The sequence below is a fragment of the Candidozyma pseudohaemuli genome (assembly GCF_003013735.1).
Source record: "Candidozyma pseudohaemuli strain B12108 chromosome Unknown scaffold00002, whole genome shotgun sequence".
NCBI lineage: Eukaryota > Fungi > Ascomycota > Pichiomycetes > Serinales > Metschnikowiaceae > Candidozyma > Candidozyma pseudohaemuli.
In genome coordinates, this window is record NW_020194436.1 from 38,691 (window position 1) to 59,112 (window position 20,422).

The 20,422-nt window shown below is 47.2% G+C and overlaps 10 protein-coding genes across 10 annotated transcripts; 4 read left to right on the top strand and 6 right to left on the bottom strand.

Annotated features, from left to right (window-relative positions):
• Nucleotides 1-62: 62 nt before the first annotated feature.
• CHS2 (chitin synthase I) lies at nucleotides 63-3,686 on the top strand (the record flags this gene model as incomplete). Its single annotated transcript, XM_024856788.1, has 2 exons — nucleotides 63-2,932; nucleotides 3,116-3,686. 2 exons carry the CDS (start codon nucleotides 63-65, stop codon nucleotides 3,684-3,686), a joined length of 3,441 nt encoding a protein of 1,146 aa, XP_024714668.1.
• Nucleotides 3,687-3,733: 47 nt separating this feature from the next.
• On the bottom strand, nucleotides 3,734-4,273 carry TIM22 (translocation channel protein; the record flags this gene model as incomplete). Its single annotated transcript, XM_024856789.1, has 1 exon — nucleotides 3,734-4,273. The coding sequence occupies one exon, from the start codon at nucleotides 4,271-4,273 to the stop codon at nucleotides 3,734-3,736; it is 540 nt and encodes a 179-aa protein (XP_024714669.1).
• Nucleotides 4,274-6,120: 1,847 nt separating this feature from the next.
• Nucleotides 6,121-6,714, top strand: UCF1 (Ucf1p; the record flags this gene model as incomplete). The annotated part of the gene is made up of 1 exon (XM_024856790.1): nucleotides 6,121-6,714. The coding sequence occupies one exon, from the start codon at nucleotides 6,121-6,123 to the stop codon at nucleotides 6,712-6,714; it is 594 nt and encodes a 197-aa protein (XP_024714670.1).
• A 96-nt stretch (nucleotides 6,715-6,810) lies between these two features.
• EAF3 (Eaf3p) lies at nucleotides 6,811-7,815 on the bottom strand (the record flags this gene model as incomplete). Its single annotated transcript, XM_024856791.1, has 1 exon — nucleotides 6,811-7,815. The coding sequence occupies one exon, from the start codon at nucleotides 7,813-7,815 to the stop codon at nucleotides 6,811-6,813; it is 1,005 nt and encodes a 334-aa protein (XP_024714671.1).
• A 1,603-nt stretch (nucleotides 7,816-9,418) lies between these two features.
• On the top strand, nucleotides 9,419-10,696 carry C7M61_001381 (casein kinase; the record flags this gene model as incomplete). The annotated part of the gene is made up of 1 exon (XM_024856792.1): nucleotides 9,419-10,696. One exon carries the CDS (start codon nucleotides 9,419-9,421, stop codon nucleotides 10,694-10,696), a length of 1,278 nt encoding a protein of 425 aa, XP_024714672.1.
• A 126-nt stretch (nucleotides 10,697-10,822) lies between these two features.
• C7M61_001382 (uncharacterized protein) lies at nucleotides 10,823-11,122 on the bottom strand (the record flags this gene model as incomplete). The annotated part of the gene is made up of 1 exon (XM_024856793.1): nucleotides 10,823-11,122. One exon carries the CDS (start codon nucleotides 11,120-11,122, stop codon nucleotides 10,823-10,825), a length of 300 nt encoding a protein of 99 aa, XP_024714673.1.
• Nucleotides 11,123-11,687: 565 nt separating this feature from the next.
• On the bottom strand, nucleotides 11,688-14,039 carry RSP5 (NEDD4 family E3 ubiquitin-protein ligase; the record flags this gene model as incomplete). The annotated part of the gene is made up of 1 exon (XM_024856794.1): nucleotides 11,688-14,039. One exon carries the CDS (start codon nucleotides 14,037-14,039, stop codon nucleotides 11,688-11,690), a length of 2,352 nt encoding a protein of 783 aa, XP_024714674.1.
• Nucleotides 14,040-15,533: 1,494 nt separating this feature from the next.
• Nucleotides 15,534-15,932, top strand: C7M61_001384 (uncharacterized protein; the record flags this gene model as incomplete). Its single annotated transcript, XM_024856795.1, has 1 exon — nucleotides 15,534-15,932. One exon carries the CDS (start codon nucleotides 15,534-15,536, stop codon nucleotides 15,930-15,932), a length of 399 nt encoding a protein of 132 aa, XP_024714675.1.
• A 171-nt stretch (nucleotides 15,933-16,103) lies between these two features.
• On the bottom strand, nucleotides 16,104-17,963 carry DSE1 (Dse1p; the record flags this gene model as incomplete). Its single annotated transcript, XM_024856796.1, has 1 exon — nucleotides 16,104-17,963. The coding sequence occupies one exon, from the start codon at nucleotides 17,961-17,963 to the stop codon at nucleotides 16,104-16,106; it is 1,860 nt and encodes a 619-aa protein (XP_024714676.1).
• A 542-nt stretch (nucleotides 17,964-18,505) lies between these two features.
• RRP8 (25S rRNA (adenine645-N1)-methyltransferase) lies at nucleotides 18,506-19,741 on the bottom strand (the record flags this gene model as incomplete). Its single annotated transcript, XM_024856797.1, has 1 exon — nucleotides 18,506-19,741. The coding sequence occupies one exon, from the start codon at nucleotides 19,739-19,741 to the stop codon at nucleotides 18,506-18,508; it is 1,236 nt and encodes a 411-aa protein (XP_024714677.1).
• Nucleotides 19,742-20,422: the final 681 nt, after the last annotated feature.

Here is a 20,422-nt window from a genome sequence, read left to right on the forward strand (position 1 = left end):
AGCTTTAGTCGTATTGTCTTATATTTCCCATTCTCGCGACTTAACCTACTTCCCTCTCGTCCATGCCATATAGGGAAGACGACGAAGAACTGAGGTACCTTAGGTATCCCCAGACTGGCGGTGTCTACAACTACTCCAACGATGCCGTCGATAGCATCAACTTTCAACAGCCCCAGCGCGTCTACAGCAGTCAGATGCAACAGTCTAATGACGACTTCTTAGACTACTACGAAGACGAAAGACCCCTGGCCATGTTCAATACGCTGCATGTGCCTCCTCCACCTCCTCCAAGAGAGCCTCTACCGTCCCACGATCCTTTTAGAGACAATGACTTTGAAATGGGCGCCTACCCTCAGCCATACCAGCCCACCGCGTACGATCCAGCCGCTACAGGGTACAATTTCTCCCAGGCGTTTGTGCCTCATGCTTATGATGACGAGGAGGAGCAGCAATTCGACAGAGAGATCGAGTTCAACAGGTTTGAAGGTGACAACTTGGACTTACAGACCGTGCACGTGGCCGACTCCGATTCCGAACAAGATGGCCAGACTATCTACGACCAGGAGATGCAGCTGCCTTTTGCTGAAAACGGCGAAGAGTTCCCCGAGCCTCCTGAGCAGGAAGAGGTCCGTGAAAAGCCCAAACTCGGTATAGCCACAGGTCACAATGGTCACTTGGTTTTGGACTGTCCTGTGGCCACGGAGCTTCTTACCAAATTTCCCGACTATAACCCCAGTTTGCAAGATGGCGGCCTAAGTAGAGAGTTCTCCTACATGAGATACACCGCCGTGACATGTGGACCTTCGAACTTCTGGAGAGACGGGTACATCTTGCGTCCTATCCATTATCCTGTGAGACGTCAGACCGAGATGATGGTCGTTATTACCATGTACAACGAAGACGACATTCTTCTTGCCCGTACTCTTAAGGGTGTGTTCAAGAATATCAAGCATTTGGAGTCGAGATCGCGCTCTCCAGTGTGGGGCAAGGACTCGTGGAAGAAGGTCGTGGTTTGCGTGGTCAGTGATGGCCGTTCCAAGATCAACGAGCGTGCTCAGGCGCTTTTGGCCGCTCTTGGTGTCTACCAGGAGGGATTGGCCAAATCCAGAATTGACGATAAGAAGGTCCAGGGCCATATCTACGAGTACACTACTCGTGTAGGTATCTCGTCAGTCGATGATACCGTCAAATTGACGACTGAGAAGGTTGTTCCAGTGCAGATGCTTTTCTGTTTGAAGGAAAATAATGCAAAGAAGATCAACAGTCATCGTTGGTGTTTCGAGGCTCTTTCACAGGTCCTCGATCCCAACATCGTGGTCTTGCTCGATTGTGGTACCCAGCCCTCGGGTAAGTCCTTGTACCACTTATGGAAAGAGTTCGATAAGGACCCTCGTGTGGCCGGTACATGTGGTGAGATCAAGGCTTCTTTGAAGAAGAGACAAATGATTACAAACCCAATTGTTTACGGCCAAAACTTTGAGTACAAAATCTCCAATATTCTCGACAAGCCCACTGAATCCGTGTTCGGTTTCATTTCAGTCTTGCCTGGTGCCTTTTCGGCTTACAGATACGTCGCTTTACAGAACGACATCAACGGAAAGGGTCCGTTAGAGAAATACTTCAAGGGTGAGTTTTTGCACGGAAGTGGCGAGCTTGATCCAAATGATGACGAGTATCAGCTTAAGACTAAGATGTTGAAGGAGGAGGCCGGTATCTTCACCTCCAACATGTACCTTGCCGAAGATAGAATTCTTTGTTATGAGCTTGTTGCTAAACCAGGCTGTTCATGGGTCTTGCGGTACTGTAAATCCGCCAGTGCTGAAACAGATGTTCCTGAAGGCCTTGCCGAGTTTATTTTGCAGAGAAGAAGATGGCTTAATGGTTCATTCTTCGCAGCCATTTACTCTCTTGCTCATTTCTACAAGATCTGGCACTCGCTGCATAGTATCGGAAAGAAACTCATGTTCCATGTTGAGTTCTTCTATCAGCTCATTAACCTTATCGTCTCGTGGTTTTCCATTGGCTCCTACTTTTTGGTTTTCCGTATCTTGACCACATCGCTATCAGACGAAAGTCTCAATTTCGCTCCTGGTAACGTTTTATCTGTGATCTTTTTATGGTTATATCTTGCATCTATTGTGACTACTTTCGTGTTGAGTTTTGGTAACAAACCAAAGGGAACTGAGAAATTCTACATTGTCATCGTGGTTTTCTTTGCTATTCTTATGGCATACATGATTTTCGCAGCCATATTTATGGCCGTCAACGCCATTACACAGATTTATCAGGACAATAGTGGAGTTTCGGTGTCACTTTTCTTCAAAAACTCACAATTCAGAGACTTGGTTGTCGCTACTGCGTCAACTTATGCATTGTACTTTATTGCATCATTCATGTACTTCGAACCATGGCACATGTTCACATCGTTCGTCCAGTACATTTTGCTTTCACCCTCCTACATTAACGTGTTGAACATTTACGCGTTTTGTAACATTGATGATATCTCTTGGGGTACAAAGGGTGACACAGGTGCCACCGATTTGGGTGCTGCTAAGGTCAGAGAGGATGGTACTTTCGATGTCAATATCCCTGTTCTCAAAGAAGAGATCAACCAATCTTATTTGAACCAACTTGAGAAGATCAAGAAACCAATTGACGCTGACGAGGGTAACTACAAGGGCTCCAACGAGGACTATTATGCATTTGTGAGATCCATGACAGTGTTGATCTGGATGATCTCCAACTTTGTGATTGTGGCCATCGTTCTAGAAACCGGTGGATTCAATCAGTTCAACTCCGACAGTGAATCAGATGTGATCAAGAACGATAGATCTAGAGTTTTCCTCACAGTGATTCTTTGGACGGTGGCCTTCATGGCTCTCTTCCGTTTCATCGGCTGCGCAACCTACTTGGTTTTCAGATTCATGGACAAGTTCAGGCTGCGTGCCCGCAAATAATAAATGAACATTAGAGTATGATTTGCACCCAAACCGTAGTTCCTGTCCACAGCGATACACATAAAACACCATGCGCGAGTATCAACAAAATAAACAACCAGATCCAACTCCAGTCATTCGTTATATAATTGTTCTATGAACAGAAAAACCAAAAATAGTGATCTTTGGGCACAGCTAGGCGAGCCGCTTCCCCTACCCTACAAGCCTCTGCCGTCAGTTAAGGAAGACGATCCCAGTGACACCATAGTGAAACATGAACCAGTCCGAATCGTTTCAGATCCGCCCATACGCCGTCGTTTTTTCTCTGGCTACAGTGAAAATCGAACAAGTGAGCCTGAGCTGCCTCCTACACCGCCCAGACTACCATTGTGGAGGAGAAAACCCAGCGTTGAGGAAACAGCTTTAGTACCTACTGGGTCTCAAGCGGCATTGAACACTATAGAAGAAAAGATCGAAGAGCTACGGAGCAACTGTGGTAATGAGCTTGTGGATAAGAAAATTGAAAGTAAGCTCCGAGCGATTGAGCAGGATTTGGACAAGCTAATAGAGGAGCTGAGAGAGGCGAGCATATTGGAGGAGCTCGAGCGGCTACAGCATCTTCGGCCGGCAGAAACAACGAACAATAACCAGAAAAGGATAGCGGCTGGTGCAGCGCTTCTTTTCACCTTCGGCGCCGTGTCGTTCTGGCTCGGCCACATGTCTTACGAATACTGCTACTACTGGTGCTAGCGCAAGTGTACATTAGTGTCTAATTTACAGGGATATTTACAAGAGACTCAGTCGTCGTAGTCGTTCATAGGAGGTGCAGCGGAGTCGGACATCATATAGAGCTCGATGGCGGTGGAGAATGCAGCGAAACCAGCGCAACCAATGAATGCAGCCTGGGGGCCTGCCTTGATGGAAAGACCAGCACCAGTGACACATCCAGCGGCAGCACCGTTATAGAGGTCGTGTTTGGCTCTCAAGCTCTCGATACAGCACTCGACGCCGGCGTAGATGCCACCAATGTATCCAAAGTTTTTAGCCGAGGACCATGCTCTAGAACCGGCATCTGTGACCATGACCTTCATCTGCTGCTTGAGCGGCAAGTGGTTGATGTTACCAGGCGCCGTTGGAGAGTCGTGGGCCAAAGAAGCCATGAAGATACCCAAGACACCACCAAGACCAAAACCAGTGACGCCAGACATGATGGATTTGCCGGGGCAGGATTGCATGAACTCGATCATCTTCTTAGCGCCCACCTCGGCCTGTTCCTCCTGCGTCATCATCTCTAGCGGCTTATCGGGCTCGCCGGGCCCATTGTAGACACCGAACATGGAGAGTTGTTGAAGAGATGAGTTTTTCGCACGCTTGATGGTGATTCAGATCGCGCACGCTGGGGGTGGTAGAGGTGATGAGGGAGTGGTGCTTTCTTATCATTTTTGGAAAAATTTGTTATTGGTAAAGGATGGTAGTCTTTGAAATCGGGAAATGACCATTTTGGAAAGTTTGTGGTTGACGTGTGTTGGTGGCGTGGGTATGGGCACCACTGGTTTGGCTGCAACAGTGCACTGCTTATCGATGCACTGAAGCACATTCAGTTATAGTCACTGGAGCTATCATTTCTAAGAAACTTTCGCCGTCTTATAATGCTCAAGTCAACACACCCTCATTTAACGGGCTCATTCAACACATGCCAAAACACGGCCTCACAATACACCGTTAGCTGTCGTGCCGAGGTCCACTACCACCCATAGATCACAGATGAGCCGCTTCAGCATCCGCTTCCCCTCGTGCATTATCTCCTTTTTCGGCTTATCTATCCAAGGCATCGTCAGGGCTTTTGTGATTTTGTGATTTTCATTCTGCCAGCTGAATTCCCCATTTTGCAGCCATTCCATGCATACGGCTCCACAAGCCCATGCAGCGAAGACAGATAGCTGTTTTACGACGATCCACACAGGCACCACGCCGCCCCGTTTTTCTTTTATTGTCTGTTTTGGTATAGGGGCTAGGGAGGGGCCCAAATGTCGTCTCTCCTCTCAGGCCAAGATCCCACTCCGCTGGTGCTTTAGAGTCTAGAGCCGTCCACCTATCGTGCTGATCTGAATAAAAAGTGAAAAACCACTCTGGTTCCAAGAAAATGGAAAACCACCCTGGGCCGACGCTTCTTGCCTTTCATCACAAGCCTTATCACACAATGGTCTCCCCAATCTGCCGATAGACCGGAGCCCTAGGCCGGTACCTAGGCCGATACCCTAGGGGTGGCCCCACAAGAAGTCCCCTCGTTCTCCACAGTACTCACCACACTACCCTAGTCCCACACTACCCTAGACCCAGCACAGTATGGGCTCACGAGACGTAAACGAATAAACGAGACGGTTCTATGAATTTCCCAAAATGCTGAAACGCCAGACGGAAGAATTCGGGAAATGCCCAAAAATCACCCAATCGCTGGGTCTCATGCCCAGCCTATCGCAGCATCCCCAGCTTTTCGGACTCCCCAGGCAGGTTCCCCATTCTGCCCCTGGCTCCACCAGTGCAGGTGCGTGACACCATCACCAGACCGGGCCAAAGAAAACACCCACTTGAAAAAAAAAAGAATATGAAGAGTTTTTTTCGTCTTTTCAACGGTGCCGGTTTACGTGTTTCCTTCATGCGGGCCCGGGGCCAAAAACAGCCGTTCGTGTAGGAGAATTGGCCACTGGGTGAGACCGTTTGGTGTCTCGGTTGGGTGCAAATCGATGCAGCCGCAGACTCACTGGCTGCGAAATCCAGCTGGTGGTGTCTTTGAGGCTCCACCACTGAGACAGCCAAACCAACGAGTTTTGCACTTTTTGTAAATTTTGCAAAACCGGTAAACTCAATTCCTCTGACTCACACCAGCGGTGATTCGAAAATTTGACTTTTTGGGAACCCCAGCATTTCTTTTTCGTTGTTCGGCACCTGGAATGTGGAGTTGGTGGAGTGACTGGCGCATGGCCAGTGGGCCTCTATTTCCCTAATACCCCGGTTTGACCCGCCGCCTGCACTATATAAGGACGGCCTTCTGGCGTCCTTTTTTTTGTTCTCCACCCAACTCTCCAGACATCTCATATCTAGCAAGCTAGGTATATCATTTCTGGAACTTACGCTTTGATACGAAGAAACCCACTACCGCCTACTAACACCCACACCCACGATCATGGTCAAATCTAAGAAGAACCAGGTGCTCGAATTGGACTTTGACAAGCTCGAAAAGCTTGAGCACCTCAAGCCGGTTCCCAAGTCCAGATCGCTGTCCATCACCTCGATCGAGAGTGAGGACGGCTCCATGAAGGAGATCTTGAAACCCCCACCAAGAAAAGACTTCGACGATCTTGTAGCCTTTGAGTCGTACATCCGTGACGAAACATGGGATAACGACTTTGACTACTGCCACGCTCATTTACAGTACTACCCTCCTTTCATCATGAAGGAGATCAAGGGCAACATGGAGAAGATAAAGCCCACCATGAACAAAAACTCGAGAAAGTTTAGACGCAACTTGCAGCACCACATCAAGCGTCATTTGATGACTGAAATGGCAAAGTGCTCTGGTTTCCAAATGGACTTTGGTAAGGCCACCATGGAGGAGCTGCCAAAGAACATTGTCTGGAAGTTCAAGGACGAAGGCCACCACGGTTTCACCGAGGAGGAGGAAGACTTGTACGACAGACACTGGAAGTTGGAGTTGGAGGTCAAGTGCAACAACGAGACCCCAATGGTCGAGGTTGACTACAAGGCCATCCCATTGTAATCCCGCTTCTCTGATTCTATGACGCTTTCCTACGATTTTATGTTTTATGTGCCCGATGAATAAAATGATTTACGATAATGCTCCGTAGCCAATTGTCTAGGCGCCTCTAGCAAGCCGGTCGTACGACGGGCTTGAGTTCATGTATGAGCTGGCATAACTGCTGATGTTGTCATCGATAAATATGCTCAAGTCCCTCATTTGCGCCATGAGGGTGTTCACGGTGATGCTATTCATGCTGGTCTGGCCGATCTGGGCCGGAAGGGTGACAAGAAGTCGAAGTAGGTGCTCCACTCCATAAAGGTCCGTGGCATTTAGCTCCTGGTTTTTTTCTAGATGCTGGCTGTATTGAAGCCTCTCAAAACGATATAGCAAGTTGAACCGAAGCAGCTTGTCGAAGTAAATCGCAAGCCCGTCGATGGCCTCCTTGACGGTCCTGAGCATCTCGCTGCTGACTTTTTCTTTTTGATGTTCGTAAAAGTCTTCTAGTATCTTTCTTACCGGCACCGCCGTGTCCAAGTCTATAAGTTTGTGGTCCTTGGTCATGAACTCCCAGTCGTCCACGAGCATGCATTTTAGTTTTGGCCGCAAGGGCATCATTATCTCGTAAGAAGGGCCCTTGGGCTCCTGCTTTAGCTTTTTTCTTACATAGCCGTTGGTCGACGGCCTGGATTCCACGGTTCCGTTGGATGCTGCCAGCAGCGGCGCAGCAGATGGCAGTCTCTTTCTTTTCTTCTCTTTTGGTTCCTCTTTCACCGTTTGTTTCTTCTCCTTGGAAGGATCCAAACGTTCAATAGCTCGTTTACGAGCATTTCGTAGTTCTCTCGACAAACCCAAGTTGTCGTCGTTGAACTCCATCACACGTTCGTTGGAAACCCATTCGTCCCACTTGGTGCTCCATCCTTTGTAGTGTAGGAAGTAAGCATCGCCGTCTTGAAGGAACAAAGGGATCTTGTTCTGATCCAATGGTTCACTTTGTCCCTCGCCTATTTCCACAAAAAGCTTCCCTCTCTCCCGAAACTTCAAGACCTTTGCCTCGTAGACAAGAGGGCCGTGATACGCCAAGACCTGGGTTCCAGGGGCGAATCTCTCGTTTTCTGACATGGTGACGAGTTGCAATCGTTGAAGTTTTCGTGAGCGCGATCAAGGTGTAGATGGTTTCAGCGGTGATGCAGAACCACCAGAGTTTTGATGTTTAAGTGTAATATAATTTGATGGCGTGAGGACTGGATTTTTTTGTTTGCCAGCTGGCGGGTGTTTTAAAAAATTTGTGCTTGGTATCATGGAGTTTTGAAGAGGATGTTTTTCGGAGTGGTTGCAATAAATGGTTTTGGCATTTATAAGAAGCGTGAATTATATGGCAAGATGGAAGAATGGTTCCGATTCTTGCATGCTAAATTCGAATTGAATAGGGAAGTGGCTTCTGCGGTAGATAGTGGTTCAATAATCGAATACATTGAAGGATCCATTGAGTAAAAGCAAACAGCTTGTTTCTTCCATATTACAGAAACTCAACTGAGGCCAACCAAATGAATCCTTCCACATTTAGTATTTTCTTATCATGAGAAGAACTCGAAAAGAATTTAGGAGACAATGTTGTTGCAAAGTCCCTTACTTAAACGTTCAATTCAATTTTATGAAGAAAAGAAGATTGGAAATACGCCTACGATATACAACGATGAACGTTCATCTTTTAACCCCTGGCTTACACATCATCTGCACTTTTGCATTGTATCTCATTATCAGTGAATTTGACAATTGACAACTTTTCACGGCTATCGATGTAGCTTGCTTGCCAAGGAAATGCCAACGTCGTAGCGCAAAATTATACAAAACAATCTTTTCAATCGACACTTCCACCTAAATCTCGAATTATGCTACATCAATTCTTTATAAGTCAGGTACTGCCCTCACGATGAAAATGTAGAAATCTTGGGTTTACCTGTTTGTGCCTTTCGTCATACCGCATTTAGAATAAAGGTGCGATTTGACGGAATGGCTGCAAATCCTAAACTGGCAAAAGGCTTAGCATTAATTCACGAGATAACTAATAGAAAATCAACGTCATACATAAAGCTGAGAAGCAAGGAATGCTCGGAGAAGAATATTAGACCCTGATTATGTGAACCTTCATGTCATACTTCAACATCAAGCACTCTGCTTCAGTATAGAAGCAGGGTCAATATCAACATTCATACTCACATCAACGCGAATGAGATACTGAAAATCAGGGGAGAAAAGCCCACCTGTCTTTGGCGATAGATTGACCAAATTCATACTTCTAAAAAAATGCGTTATCTTTTAGCCGCATACATGGCACCATTGGGGCGGCTTTCTTGCTAACTTAGATTTATTACCCTCACGGAGACCGATAGAAAAAAAAAGAGGTAGACGACGAAAAAACGTCATCTCATTGCAAACAAAGAAGACACGGAAAACATTCCGAAAATTGCCTTGTCCCGCTTTTGTGCTGTTGTTGTACTTCCTCTGGGGTGCTGGTGACGCCCTGTATGCCGGAGAGTGTTTCAAAAAAACCAGAAAAAACCGACACCAGTTGCGATAGCACGAAAATTCATCAGCGTAAACAGCATATTCCATCGACTTAAAGGTCACAGCGGACAACACATATCATATCCTCCATCTGACCAAGCACCGCTTGGATACACCGACGCTCGAATAACCTCGAGAAACCAGCTTTTCCACAAACATGGCCCAGTCCAGCAGCTCTAGCAGAGTCGGTGTCCACTACAAAGTGGGCAGCAAAATCGGCGAAGGGTCATTTGGCATCATCTTCGAGGGAATTAACCTCCTCAACAACCAGCAGGTGGCAATCAAGTTCGAGCCCCGGAAATGTGAAGCTCCTCAATTGAGAGACGAGTACCGGTCCTACCGGATTCTTAACGACGTGCTAGGAGTGCCCAAGGCGTATTTCTTTGGCCAGGAGGGCGTGCATAACATCTTGGTGATCGACCTTTTGGGTCCTTCTCTCGAGGACTTGTTCGACTGGTGCGGACGGAGGTTCTCGGTGAAAACAGTGGTCCAAGTCGCCAAGCAGATGATACAGAGGGTCCAGGGGATCCACGAGCACAACTTGATTTACAGGGACGTGAAGCCTGATAACTTTCTCATTGGCAAGCCCGACACGCCTGAGGCAAACCAGGTCTACGTGGTGGACTTTGGCATGGCCAAACAGTACAGAGACCCCAAGACCAAATCGCACATTCCGTACAGAGAAAAGAAGGCGTTGAGCGGGACGGCTCGTTACATGTCCATCAACACGCATTTGGGCCGCGAGCAGCTGAGAAGAGATGATTTGGAGTCGCTTGGACATGTGTTCATGTATTTTCTCCGGGGCCTGTTGCCCTGGCAAGGTCTTAAGGCGCCTACGAACAAGCAAAAGTACGAGCGCATTGGCATGAAGAAACAGAGCACTCTGGTGAACGAGCTCTGCCAGGGCTTTCCTATTCAGTTTGCTCAATACTTGACATATGTGCGGAATCTCAAGTTCGATGAGGAGCCCGACTATGATTACCTCGTGGGTCTCATGGATAAAGCTCTTCAGCTGATCGATGCTACAGAAGACGGCCATTACGATTGGATGGACCTCAACGGTGGACGTGGATGGGATGCGGCATTAAACAAAAAAGCCAACCTTCACGGCTACGGCAACCCACACCCCCCACAGCAAAGACGTAAAGCAAACAACACCAACGTCACCAACGTCCTGAAGCGCCCTAGTGGCCAGGATAAGCTTGCTGGAGGTCTTCCCAACAATTCGTCTCAGCAGCGGCTCACCAAATCACAATCTTTGAATCACCCCAACTACAACTCCATCACCGACGAGCACAGCCGAAAGGCCTACAGACAGACTAACCAGCATGGCCACAACCTTCCTGTTACGGGAGACGGCCACTCGGAGACGTCGAGCTTTGAAGAGAGAAGAAAAAATCAGCTGTGGCTCCGCAGAAACTGCTGCTGCTTCTGACGCCTTTGAAAACGCCTACATAAATCGACAGTATCGGTCTACACTAATAATTAAGTCATCATTGTTAGACTATAATGCTTGGGTTGGTTCATCATCAATTGGTTCATCATACTTGGAAGTTCATCATCAGGGCCCCACCACGCTATTTTTGCGGGACTGGTCACCGTCCGTTTCCTGTGAGTCCATAGAGCCCACCGACCCCATTCTGGCCTTGGACTCACTAAACTTCTGCCACTGTTGGGCCGTCTTCCGCGACTCTGCCATTTCCGCATCAGTCATCCAATACTTGTTATTGGTGCCGTTCATGTGGTAGCTATAGAAGGGGCCTGTGTTTACCTGCGACGAGCCGCCGTAGAAGGGAGTGGTTTTGCCGCCGTTCAATTTGGCAGAGATTTTACCAAAGAAGTTGTCGAAAAGATCTGGCATTATGATGGATTAGTATCGATGGTTTCTAATTAGCTCGATTCACGGCTGCTTTTATAACCAACCTCAGATGAGGGGATGGTCAGCACGCCACTTTTACTAATGTGACATTTAGAGGGAGCAACAGAGCCTACATATCCCAACGACATTTTGGCTTTGTTCTATGCTTCTCCACTTTGCTGGGCCTCTACCACTCCTGAGTGCGGCGCGGAGCTCTACACAGACTTATCTCTTATCTGCAATCAGGTCTGGACCTGTCGCCTTCAATATTTGAACTACCTTAAATAACGGTGTGTATTAAATGTGACTATCAAATGAAATTCATTGCAAGAACTAGTCTGACTAATCGTGCTTGCAGCCTCAGCGGAGTAGCCTCATGCGGACCGAGATGCAGACCTGCTTACCCCATCGCAGAGAATCTTACGTTTCTCATGACATCGTGAAATATTCAGTCCTTGCACCTCAAACGCGGGGGCATTTGAACTGAGCTCTTTTGAGGCCCTCCTAAAGAACCCTGCAATTCATGCAAATTTTGTTGTGTTGTGAATACGATTCCATGCCATAAAGCTTACTCTTGTCCGAAACCGACAGTCTCTTCAACGGCAAGTGTAAGCTTCTGCTTCATGCTCTCATAAGAGGTATAAGGTGGGAAATCCACTCTGTTGAAACAAGTGTGGGATTTTGGCAATTGGTTGGGCTCACCAGCCTTTTCGATGGTGAATCTTCTTGGACCATCAGAACCTTGCAAATCTTTGAAACCATTGACAGGGATTCTTGACGTACCAGTGGTGAATTGCAACAATCTGGCCTTTTGTACGGAGTCCCACTCCTTGATGCACTGCCAGAACCACTGGATAACTTGGTCAGTTTCCTGGTATCCTCTGTAATCCGTGTGCTTCTTCCAGTCCTCGACATCGATTTCAGCCAAACCACCAATCAACAACTCCAACTCTCTTTCGTCAAACACATTCACCAACTCTTGAGGAATCAACTCATTGAAGCCGTCAATAAATGCCTGGAATTGCAATTCAATTCTCTTGTGAATCTTCCATTCACTGATCAACTCAACGTATTCAGCCTTGTTCTCCTCCGTAACCTCGATATCTCTTCCACCTGGCTTCAAGTCAACCTCAACAATCTCACCAAACTTGTCGTCCTCAGCACTGAATGTCAAGTCGAGGATGTCGGTGATGTCATTGTCGAGGATCCACTGCAAGGATCTGTAGAATTCGGCATCGACACCTTCCATGTCTTGCAAGTTGACCTTCTTGCGCAACATCATCTTATACAAGGCACCAACGAAGAAAGCATCCAAGAAACGTCTGTGGAACACACCCAAGCCCACAACTCTACCGATGAACTTGAAGTAATTCAAGTGCTCGGGGTTGATACCCGAGTTAGGGTTGATCTGTAGCGTGTAGTTGTCGTGAGAAGAGTACTCGAAAAGACAGTAGAATGGGTTGAACATATCGTGTGACAACAAGAAGAAGAACTCTCTCGAAACTCCACCGTAATCCAAACCTTCTTCGCCGTCGAACTTGATCATGAGTCTCTTCTTCAAGTCCTCTGGAGTCTGTCTCATGATCTCCTGGTATGAATCCTCGAAGATATGGTCTCTTCTCACCTTGATATGGCACTGGCCTGGCAAGATTCTCAATGCTGGCTGGGATCTGAAGTAGATAACCTTTCTTCTAAAGTCACGCTTGTACTGTGGAACGTTTTGGTCCAAGGAGGAAGGCAATCTAGGGTCATCCCAAGTTGTGGTCTTTGTGTTGTGGTCCACGAAGTAAACTCTAGCCGTGTTGGTCAATCTCATTTCCCAACCGGAAGGCAATGGACCTAACTGACTGACTGGCTGCTGCTGAATCGTGGTGTTGGGGCCGAAAGTACGAATGTACTGTTGTCTTCTGGGGTCAACCCAGGTGGTTGTTCTCGTGTTGTGGTCAACAAAGTAGGGCCTGCCTTCGTTGGTGAATCTCTGCTCCCAACCAGTTGGCAACTCGCCCAAGCCTCTGGTAGTGCCACCAGTAGCCGCCATAGAAACGGCAGCAGCAGGACTAACAGGGGTGTTTGCACCGGTAGAGTTCACTGTAACATTGTTACTAGTCGATGTGCTAGCGGATGGCAATGTAGGAGATTGAGGAGCTTCGCCAGGCAAGGTTCTACCACGGTGCTGCCTTCTCTCAGCCTCAGTATGGTTTTCTCTCTGCTGGCCCCTCTCGGTCTCACTCTGGTCCAAGGTTGGTCTCTCCCAGGTAGTGGTTCTGGAGTTGTGGTCCACGTAGTAGGTACGGCCGAAGTTATCGGTTCTTCTCTCCCAACCGGGCGGCAATCTTCCGTACTGGTCTTCGAACGACGAATACTGCTTGGTGAACTGTTCGCCGTTTCCATTACTGTTTCCGTTACCATTAGCAGCAGCAGGAGGAGCAGACGAAGCAGCTGGTGTAGAGTTTGGAACGGAATTGCGTGCAGATGACGATGCTCTTGGAGCAGGGGCTGCAGAACCATTGGCGGCAGGGGCAGAGGATGGGTTGGTGTTGTGGCTTAAAACAATGATGACACGCCCACTAACAGCTAGGTTTTCATTAGACTTCTTCAAGTCTCGGGTGATAGTTTCTTCAGAGCCGGATAATGACAAATCAATAACATCACCGACACGAACATTAACCACACCCAAAAAGCCTTGATCCTTCTTCTTGAATTTTCTTTGGTCGAAGACCTGGATAGCCAAGATGGAGTCCTCGGAAGCACTGAGCAAGAAAGACTCGTTCCAGTATGGGTTCAATGTTCTTTTGGCGGTTTTGGTGGTGATGGTCTGATCACCATCGACGGTGATAACAGCAAATGGGTCGGGCTGCCGGAACACATCACGTTTGTACAATGACTCAGCAGCCACCACTTTGACGTTGACTTTGGTCATCTAAAAGAAGAGGTACCCTCGATTGGTGAGATCAACTGGTGTAGGGAAGCCCTCAGGGAAAACGTGGAAAAAAGGCAGTAAGATGGATAAAACGGTCTAAATTCGGATACGTGACGGTACTATTTAGCCTGGAGGGCAAAGAAGCAGGGTATGGGTACTCTTTGTCAGAACCGTGATGGGGACCGTTGGGTTTTATGTATCTAAACGATAGATATAAAAAGCAATAGATTTCTTTCAGTGAGAACGATTAAGGTAGGGTGGCTCTTGGTGTACGGGTCTACAGCAATCTGGGTTCTCGGGCGACCGGTGAGGACCTTGAGGTAGGAAAGTTGTTACTCTTTGTGGTTCACTTGCTCGAATTGCGTGTCATTATTACTCCGGAGTCATTAATCTCTTCAATTTCCCTCTGAATTCGTCGAAGATAGCAGTTTCCGTATGCGATAACAAATCTGATCACGTGATTCTCCCGGTTCTAGCGGTCCTGCTTTTAGTCAGTAGGCGAAGCATGTAATATCTTAGTCATGGTTACATCTTCTTCCGCATTTTACATTTGGTCTTCTCGTGGTTTGTAATATTGACATATCGTTGAGTGCGCTGGAGAGTAGTTACACAATAAGAAAAATCGATTTCATGCTTGCTCCATATCGAGACGCCCATACGCGAAATCTGTGAGGAGGATATAGTTGTGGCTTTTCAAATACCTGATTAGACGATAAGACTGGATTTACGAGTAAAATTGTTTCAAGTGTTCGTATTCCAATTTCAGAACCGGGGAACCACGAATTTGTGTAAGAATGACTGCCGTCCGTATGGCTGCAAATTACCGGATTGAGAAGTGCATGCCGAGCCCGGTAGTGTCACAATAGCAGCTGAGATGTAGTAGAGGGGCACAAGACCTAAAGTGATGTTTGCCGACTCGGTGGAAAGGAGAATGCTTTTTCCTCTTTCTGTGGGGTATTTAGTTTGGTGTTGTGTGACTGCTTCCTGGGGTTTGTCTTTTAGGTCAAGCGTGCTATTGCGTCTAGAGTGCTACAGCTATGGAGACTAAGACCTAACAACTAGTAGTTACACGGAGGTCAGAGATGGTAGATTTTAGTGAAAATATCAACTTGACAAGAGATAATTCAGAACATACTCTGGCAAACCCCATCTATCCCATCTAACATCTCTTAGTAGTAGTAATACGTTGATCCCCATGGGACTGCAACACCTATTGTGACACTACTCATTGGAATTTCCTTGTAACCCACCATCCAACAAAAAATGACCTCAAACATTCTACTTACCCTTCTTTGCTCATATTCATATTTCCTTCCAATTCTATAATTTCTTGCGTGACTAGGGCAGACCCCACGACTTAGACTTCCCTAGTTCGATTAACCCAACGAATATTGCAAAAATTTAATATAAGTAGCAGCCTCTCCATATTCTTTCTTCTCCATTCACCACACACTTATTTTTCTTACAAGCTCGAACTAATTGACTTACTTTACAATGACTTCCGCTCAAATCGATACCTCCATCATCAAGCCTCTTCGCAGAAGACTGCCTAGGCTAGTACAAAAGAGTCTCATCACCACACCAAGAGAGGCCGAACCCAAGCTATATCTTCGCTTCAAGCTCAAGAAGAAGACCTACAAGCAAAAGCAGCAATTGAAGAAAAGTTACAATTTCACAAAGCACAACCAAATCCCCTCAAACCCATGCTACAATGCACAAGTAACACAGCTGCTGTTACCACAAGAGACCCCTGCCACCAAGGAGAAGCTCTACATTCGCATTCCATTAGAAAGAATGCTTAGACTTAGTCAATTGAAGCAACAAAAGGCTTCCCAGACAAGGTCTACAATGACAAACACAAGACTCAGACGTCCCAGATCAATCAGCACTTGATCGAACGTTCCATAATATATAACCATCCTATAAATAATGATAATATAAATAAACAATGAAAACCATTTAGAGCTCTAGCAGAACATTAACTGCCCCGACTATGAGGCTTACTACGCAAATTCTTTCTCTTTTTTTATTATTTTTAATATCCTCTAATCCTTTGCCATTATCCTATGTTGCTGTCGTGAACTGGTTCTGGTTGGAGAAGTCCAAGCAGATTTTCTCAAGACCCTCATCCAAGAAAGCCAACAGCGACTTCTTTGCATGTGTGTGGGTCTGTGAAGGAGACTCTATCACGGTCGCCACTGTCGAAAGAGTGTAGTTCGAGTCGTTGTTCAGCACTGAAGAGTTGGGCGACGTGCTTGTGTGAGACTTGCTTGGTTCTGAATCCACAGAATGGAGAGAAATAACCTCGTCCAAGTCGAAACCAAGGTTGAAGTTGAAGTCGTCTGTGCGAATAGAAGTCTCCGTGTTGGTCTTGGAGTGTGTGACCTTTCTCTGGATGTTCAATGGCTGTGTCAAGCTGTCGCTGGAATTGATGAGTGTAGCATTAGACAATTCCTCCTTCAGCATCAAGTCAATGTCCTCAGCCGTGTAGAAGTACTTCTCACTGCTGGTGTTCTCCACAGCATCGTAGATCTTCGAGTGCAATCCAAGGAAAGACGAACCGTCGATGGTGACGATTTTACAGTCAGTCAAGTCACTCTCCAGGTCTCTCACACGGCACATACCCACAATGTTGTTATTCAGCGCTGGAAGCATGGTGCCACACTGTCTTTCACTGGCAACGTCCACCATGGTATTACTGACAGTGTCAAAGGAAACACTGGAGAGACCTTCCTTCATCGAGCAGGTCTGGAGCTTATCGGCATGGTTAGCAATATCCTCAGCAGGGTCAAGTCCGCTAGACAAGTCCCAGTGAATGATGTTGCCGTTGCTGGAACCAGTGAAAATGTCGTTGTCGTTCCATTCTAGAGCAGTCACCTGCTTGTTCATGTGGCCTGTCAAACTTGCGAAAGTATCCTGCTTTCGAAGATCCCAGAGCCTCACGACACCATCGCCGTGGGCAGCAGCCATGACGTATTCGTTTGTAGGACACCATCTGAGCAAATTGGCTGAAAGCTGGCGAGGTGTGCCGTTAGCGTGGAGTGACGAACTAGGTACATTGTGGCCCCGGCTTCTGAAGTCGAAAAGCGAAATTCCAAAGGAACCGCAGAGTCCCAAAGTGAAAGGATCGTTCACCTGTCTTGGCGTCGTGTCAAAACTCTTGATGCCCGGAATCACCAGGATTCCTTCAGGGCGTGGTTTGGCAGAAGCCTCACAGTCGTTCATGTTCCACACAAACAAGGTGTTGTCGTAGATGGAGACCAATTTGTCGTTGGCGGTGAAACCGAGCTCCGAAATGCATGTGGTGGCGTGGGTATGGGCAGCAGGGTCCTTGTTGACGGACTTGAGGTGCTTGCGGTGGTTGAAGCGTTTCACGATTTCAGCACACTCGTCTCCCTCTGCTTCGCCAGTGTATGAGTGAGGAAGTGGCACGGACACAAGGTGGGCATAGCCTTTGCTGTTTCCAGAAACAAGGTAGCGGGATTTCTGGTTGGGCACCCAGGCAAGTGTGTGGATATTGGGCAAGGATATGGTGGTGTGGTGGGTCAAGTAGTGGTTGACGGCGTCGAGCTCGTAGATGAAAAGGTTGTTTTCTGCTTGGGCACTGGAAATGGCCAAAAGTGGGGAAGCAGACTCCACGCTGCTGGTAGCAAGCGCCGTCAAGTCCATGCTGTTGTCGGGAATCTTCCAGTAGTTTGATTTGATATTCACTCTGTCCAAGGAACACGCCTTGTTGAGGATCTGTGTGTCCAGAGCATTGGAGTGGTTCAAGAGCCACAGCGTTCTGGAGCGGTTGGAGTGATGTGAAGGGAGCGTGGCTGAAGATTCGTTGTCTGAGCCGTAGTAGGAGCTCAGCAGAGAGACCAGGTCGGGTCTCTTGATGGCGTTTTGCCTAAACAAAAGCGTTGGTTCGTAGAAATCCATGATGAAAAGAAAGTCGTTTGCGGAGCACGGAAAACGGGATTTTTCCTATTATATGACATCTTGGCTGGAAAGCTGGGCGGTTTCGCTTTTGGGCTTCGGAGCCAGGACCTTTTTTTTTTCGCAGCCAATGCACCACAGCCGTTCTGTGCTGGCTAACGTGCGAAAGTATGTCAAACTTGCAGATCTGGCTGGCGACACCTTCCCGATTAGGCCGTCACGTGACCAGATCTTGCTTGAATCCACTCTTTGCAATGTTGGCTGGCTCTAAAAGAGGAAACCGTGACCTATGGCGGCATGAAATCGTGGCTCCTGTGCAGCCAGCCCAACGTAGGGTGAGGTCATAAGAGTTGGGTACGACGTGCCTTAAGTACTGGCAACCCTCACTGGCTGCGAAAAGAGGCTTCTGAATCTCTACACTTACCAATTTAAAGTTTGCTCCTGGAAATGCTGCATTATATGAGGGCTACATTATACTAGGGCTGCATTAAATGAGGTGATATGCGGATACGGGCATCCAGCCGAAAGTCTGTCCAGCATCATCATTACCTCCGCTTGTAGATACAGGGCTTCAACAACCACTCACCTTCGGCCTTCTCCTTCCTCTTCTGGTCGAGTTCTTCCTTTTTCGTTTCCTGCTCGATAAAGCGCTTCTTCTTCTCGAGCTTGGCCTTTCTCTGCTCTATAATTTCCTTCGACGGCTTGAAAAACTCGAACCGCGTGAACATCTTATTGTCATTGTCTGTTTTCTTGTGGAAAAAGCCAAGCAACTTGAGCGACTCCACAAACTCGGAGCCGACGTCATCGGCGACCCTTGTCTTTGCGTTGGTCAGCTCCGTGAATCTTGACTTAATTTCCGCAATCCAGAGCTCACCATTGGGCGCCAATATCCTGTAAGCCTCCTCCACAAAATCTAAAAAGTTGGTGCCCATGAGAGCCAAACAGAAAACGACAATGCTGCACAGCTCATCTTCCATTGGGACGTTCTTGATATCGGCAACAGTGATTCTGTTGTTGGCCTTCTTGAGATCGAAACTGTGAGTCTCAACCTTTAACGTTCTTGCTGGACCATTGCGATCGTGGAACTTGCCTTTCTTCTTCTGGCTCTTCTGATTGTGCTGTTTGACGAAATTCTGGATATCCAATGCTAGTTGTGCTTCACCACAGCCCATATCAGCGATGACGATGCTTTTATCAGGAAGACCAGGTAATCCACCTGGAGCATTAACTGGTTTGGTGGTTCTGGCTTTAAATTGATCAACGAAAACATCAACAGGGTTCTCTGGCCACAGCTGGACCTGCGATCTGAAACCTTCATGGTACTCATCGAACAAGGCAGGCTGTTCCTTGACGAGCTTCAAAGCGTTGTCTGAAGTAGTGGTATAGAGCTGTTCGTTGATCCAGCGGAATCTGGATCCAGAGAGCTTGGCCATCATCTTCTGCTGCAATGGAGTAAGCTTTCTTTCAGATGCTGGTTCTTTCGTGATGAATTGGTCTTCATGGGAGGGTTCAGCGGGTTTGATGTCCTCCTGCTTCTCTCCCTTCTTCAGCTTCTTCTCTGGAACATCCTTCTTCAGCTCCTTGACGCTATCAACCTTTTGTTTCTTTGGTTTCTCTTCCTCTGGTTCATCTTCAGCGTTGGCCTTGGCTTCCTGCTCTAGCTTTCTTTTCTTTTCCTTCTTTTCCTTCTTTTTGGATTTCTTGTTTTCAACCTTATCTGTGCCACCTACGGCGACTTTATCGGCCTTGAGATTCCAACCCTTGACTTCGAATAAGGACATCTTTGGTTGATTCGATTGTGCAGCTCATCTCATCAGCCATACTGGTACTATGCTAGATAGGCCCATGTGCCGGACTGGAGTATTTCGAACCCCAATTTGGCTAATTCTAACGACATTTAGTGATTGTTTTGATCTGTGAGTTGGCTGTTGAAACATTGTATGGGGGTGGCCTCAAATTGTGACTTCGTGCTTGTTGTAAATACCTTGACGTCCGTGTAGCCTGAGATGTATTTACGTATTTGGGCCACAATTTAGCCGAATGATTCTTCAAAAGACTCACTGAAATGAAGAAGACACTTACAGATTCTCTTCAAGAAACCTTTTTGGTGTGTGACATGTTAGCTTCACAACATTGCTCGACTATATTGGTGGCTGCGAAATATGCGGTTACATGAGTAGTTAGGGACATCCCTATAATCATCGAACTTTGAAAACCTAAAATATATGAGCCTCGAATCGTCGGGTAGGGTGAGAGAAACGAATTCGTATTCATTTCTCCATCTCCCAGCTTTAATCATCATCAGGGCTCATCGACTAACTCTAGCCTAAAAGACCTGTTTTTGATGCGCACATCAACAACTACTTACTAAATATGATATGGCACTTCGACGAGATATAGCGCCAGGACAAAACCACATAGCTCTCCGAAAATGGGGCCGAAGCTTCTACTCACCACAACTA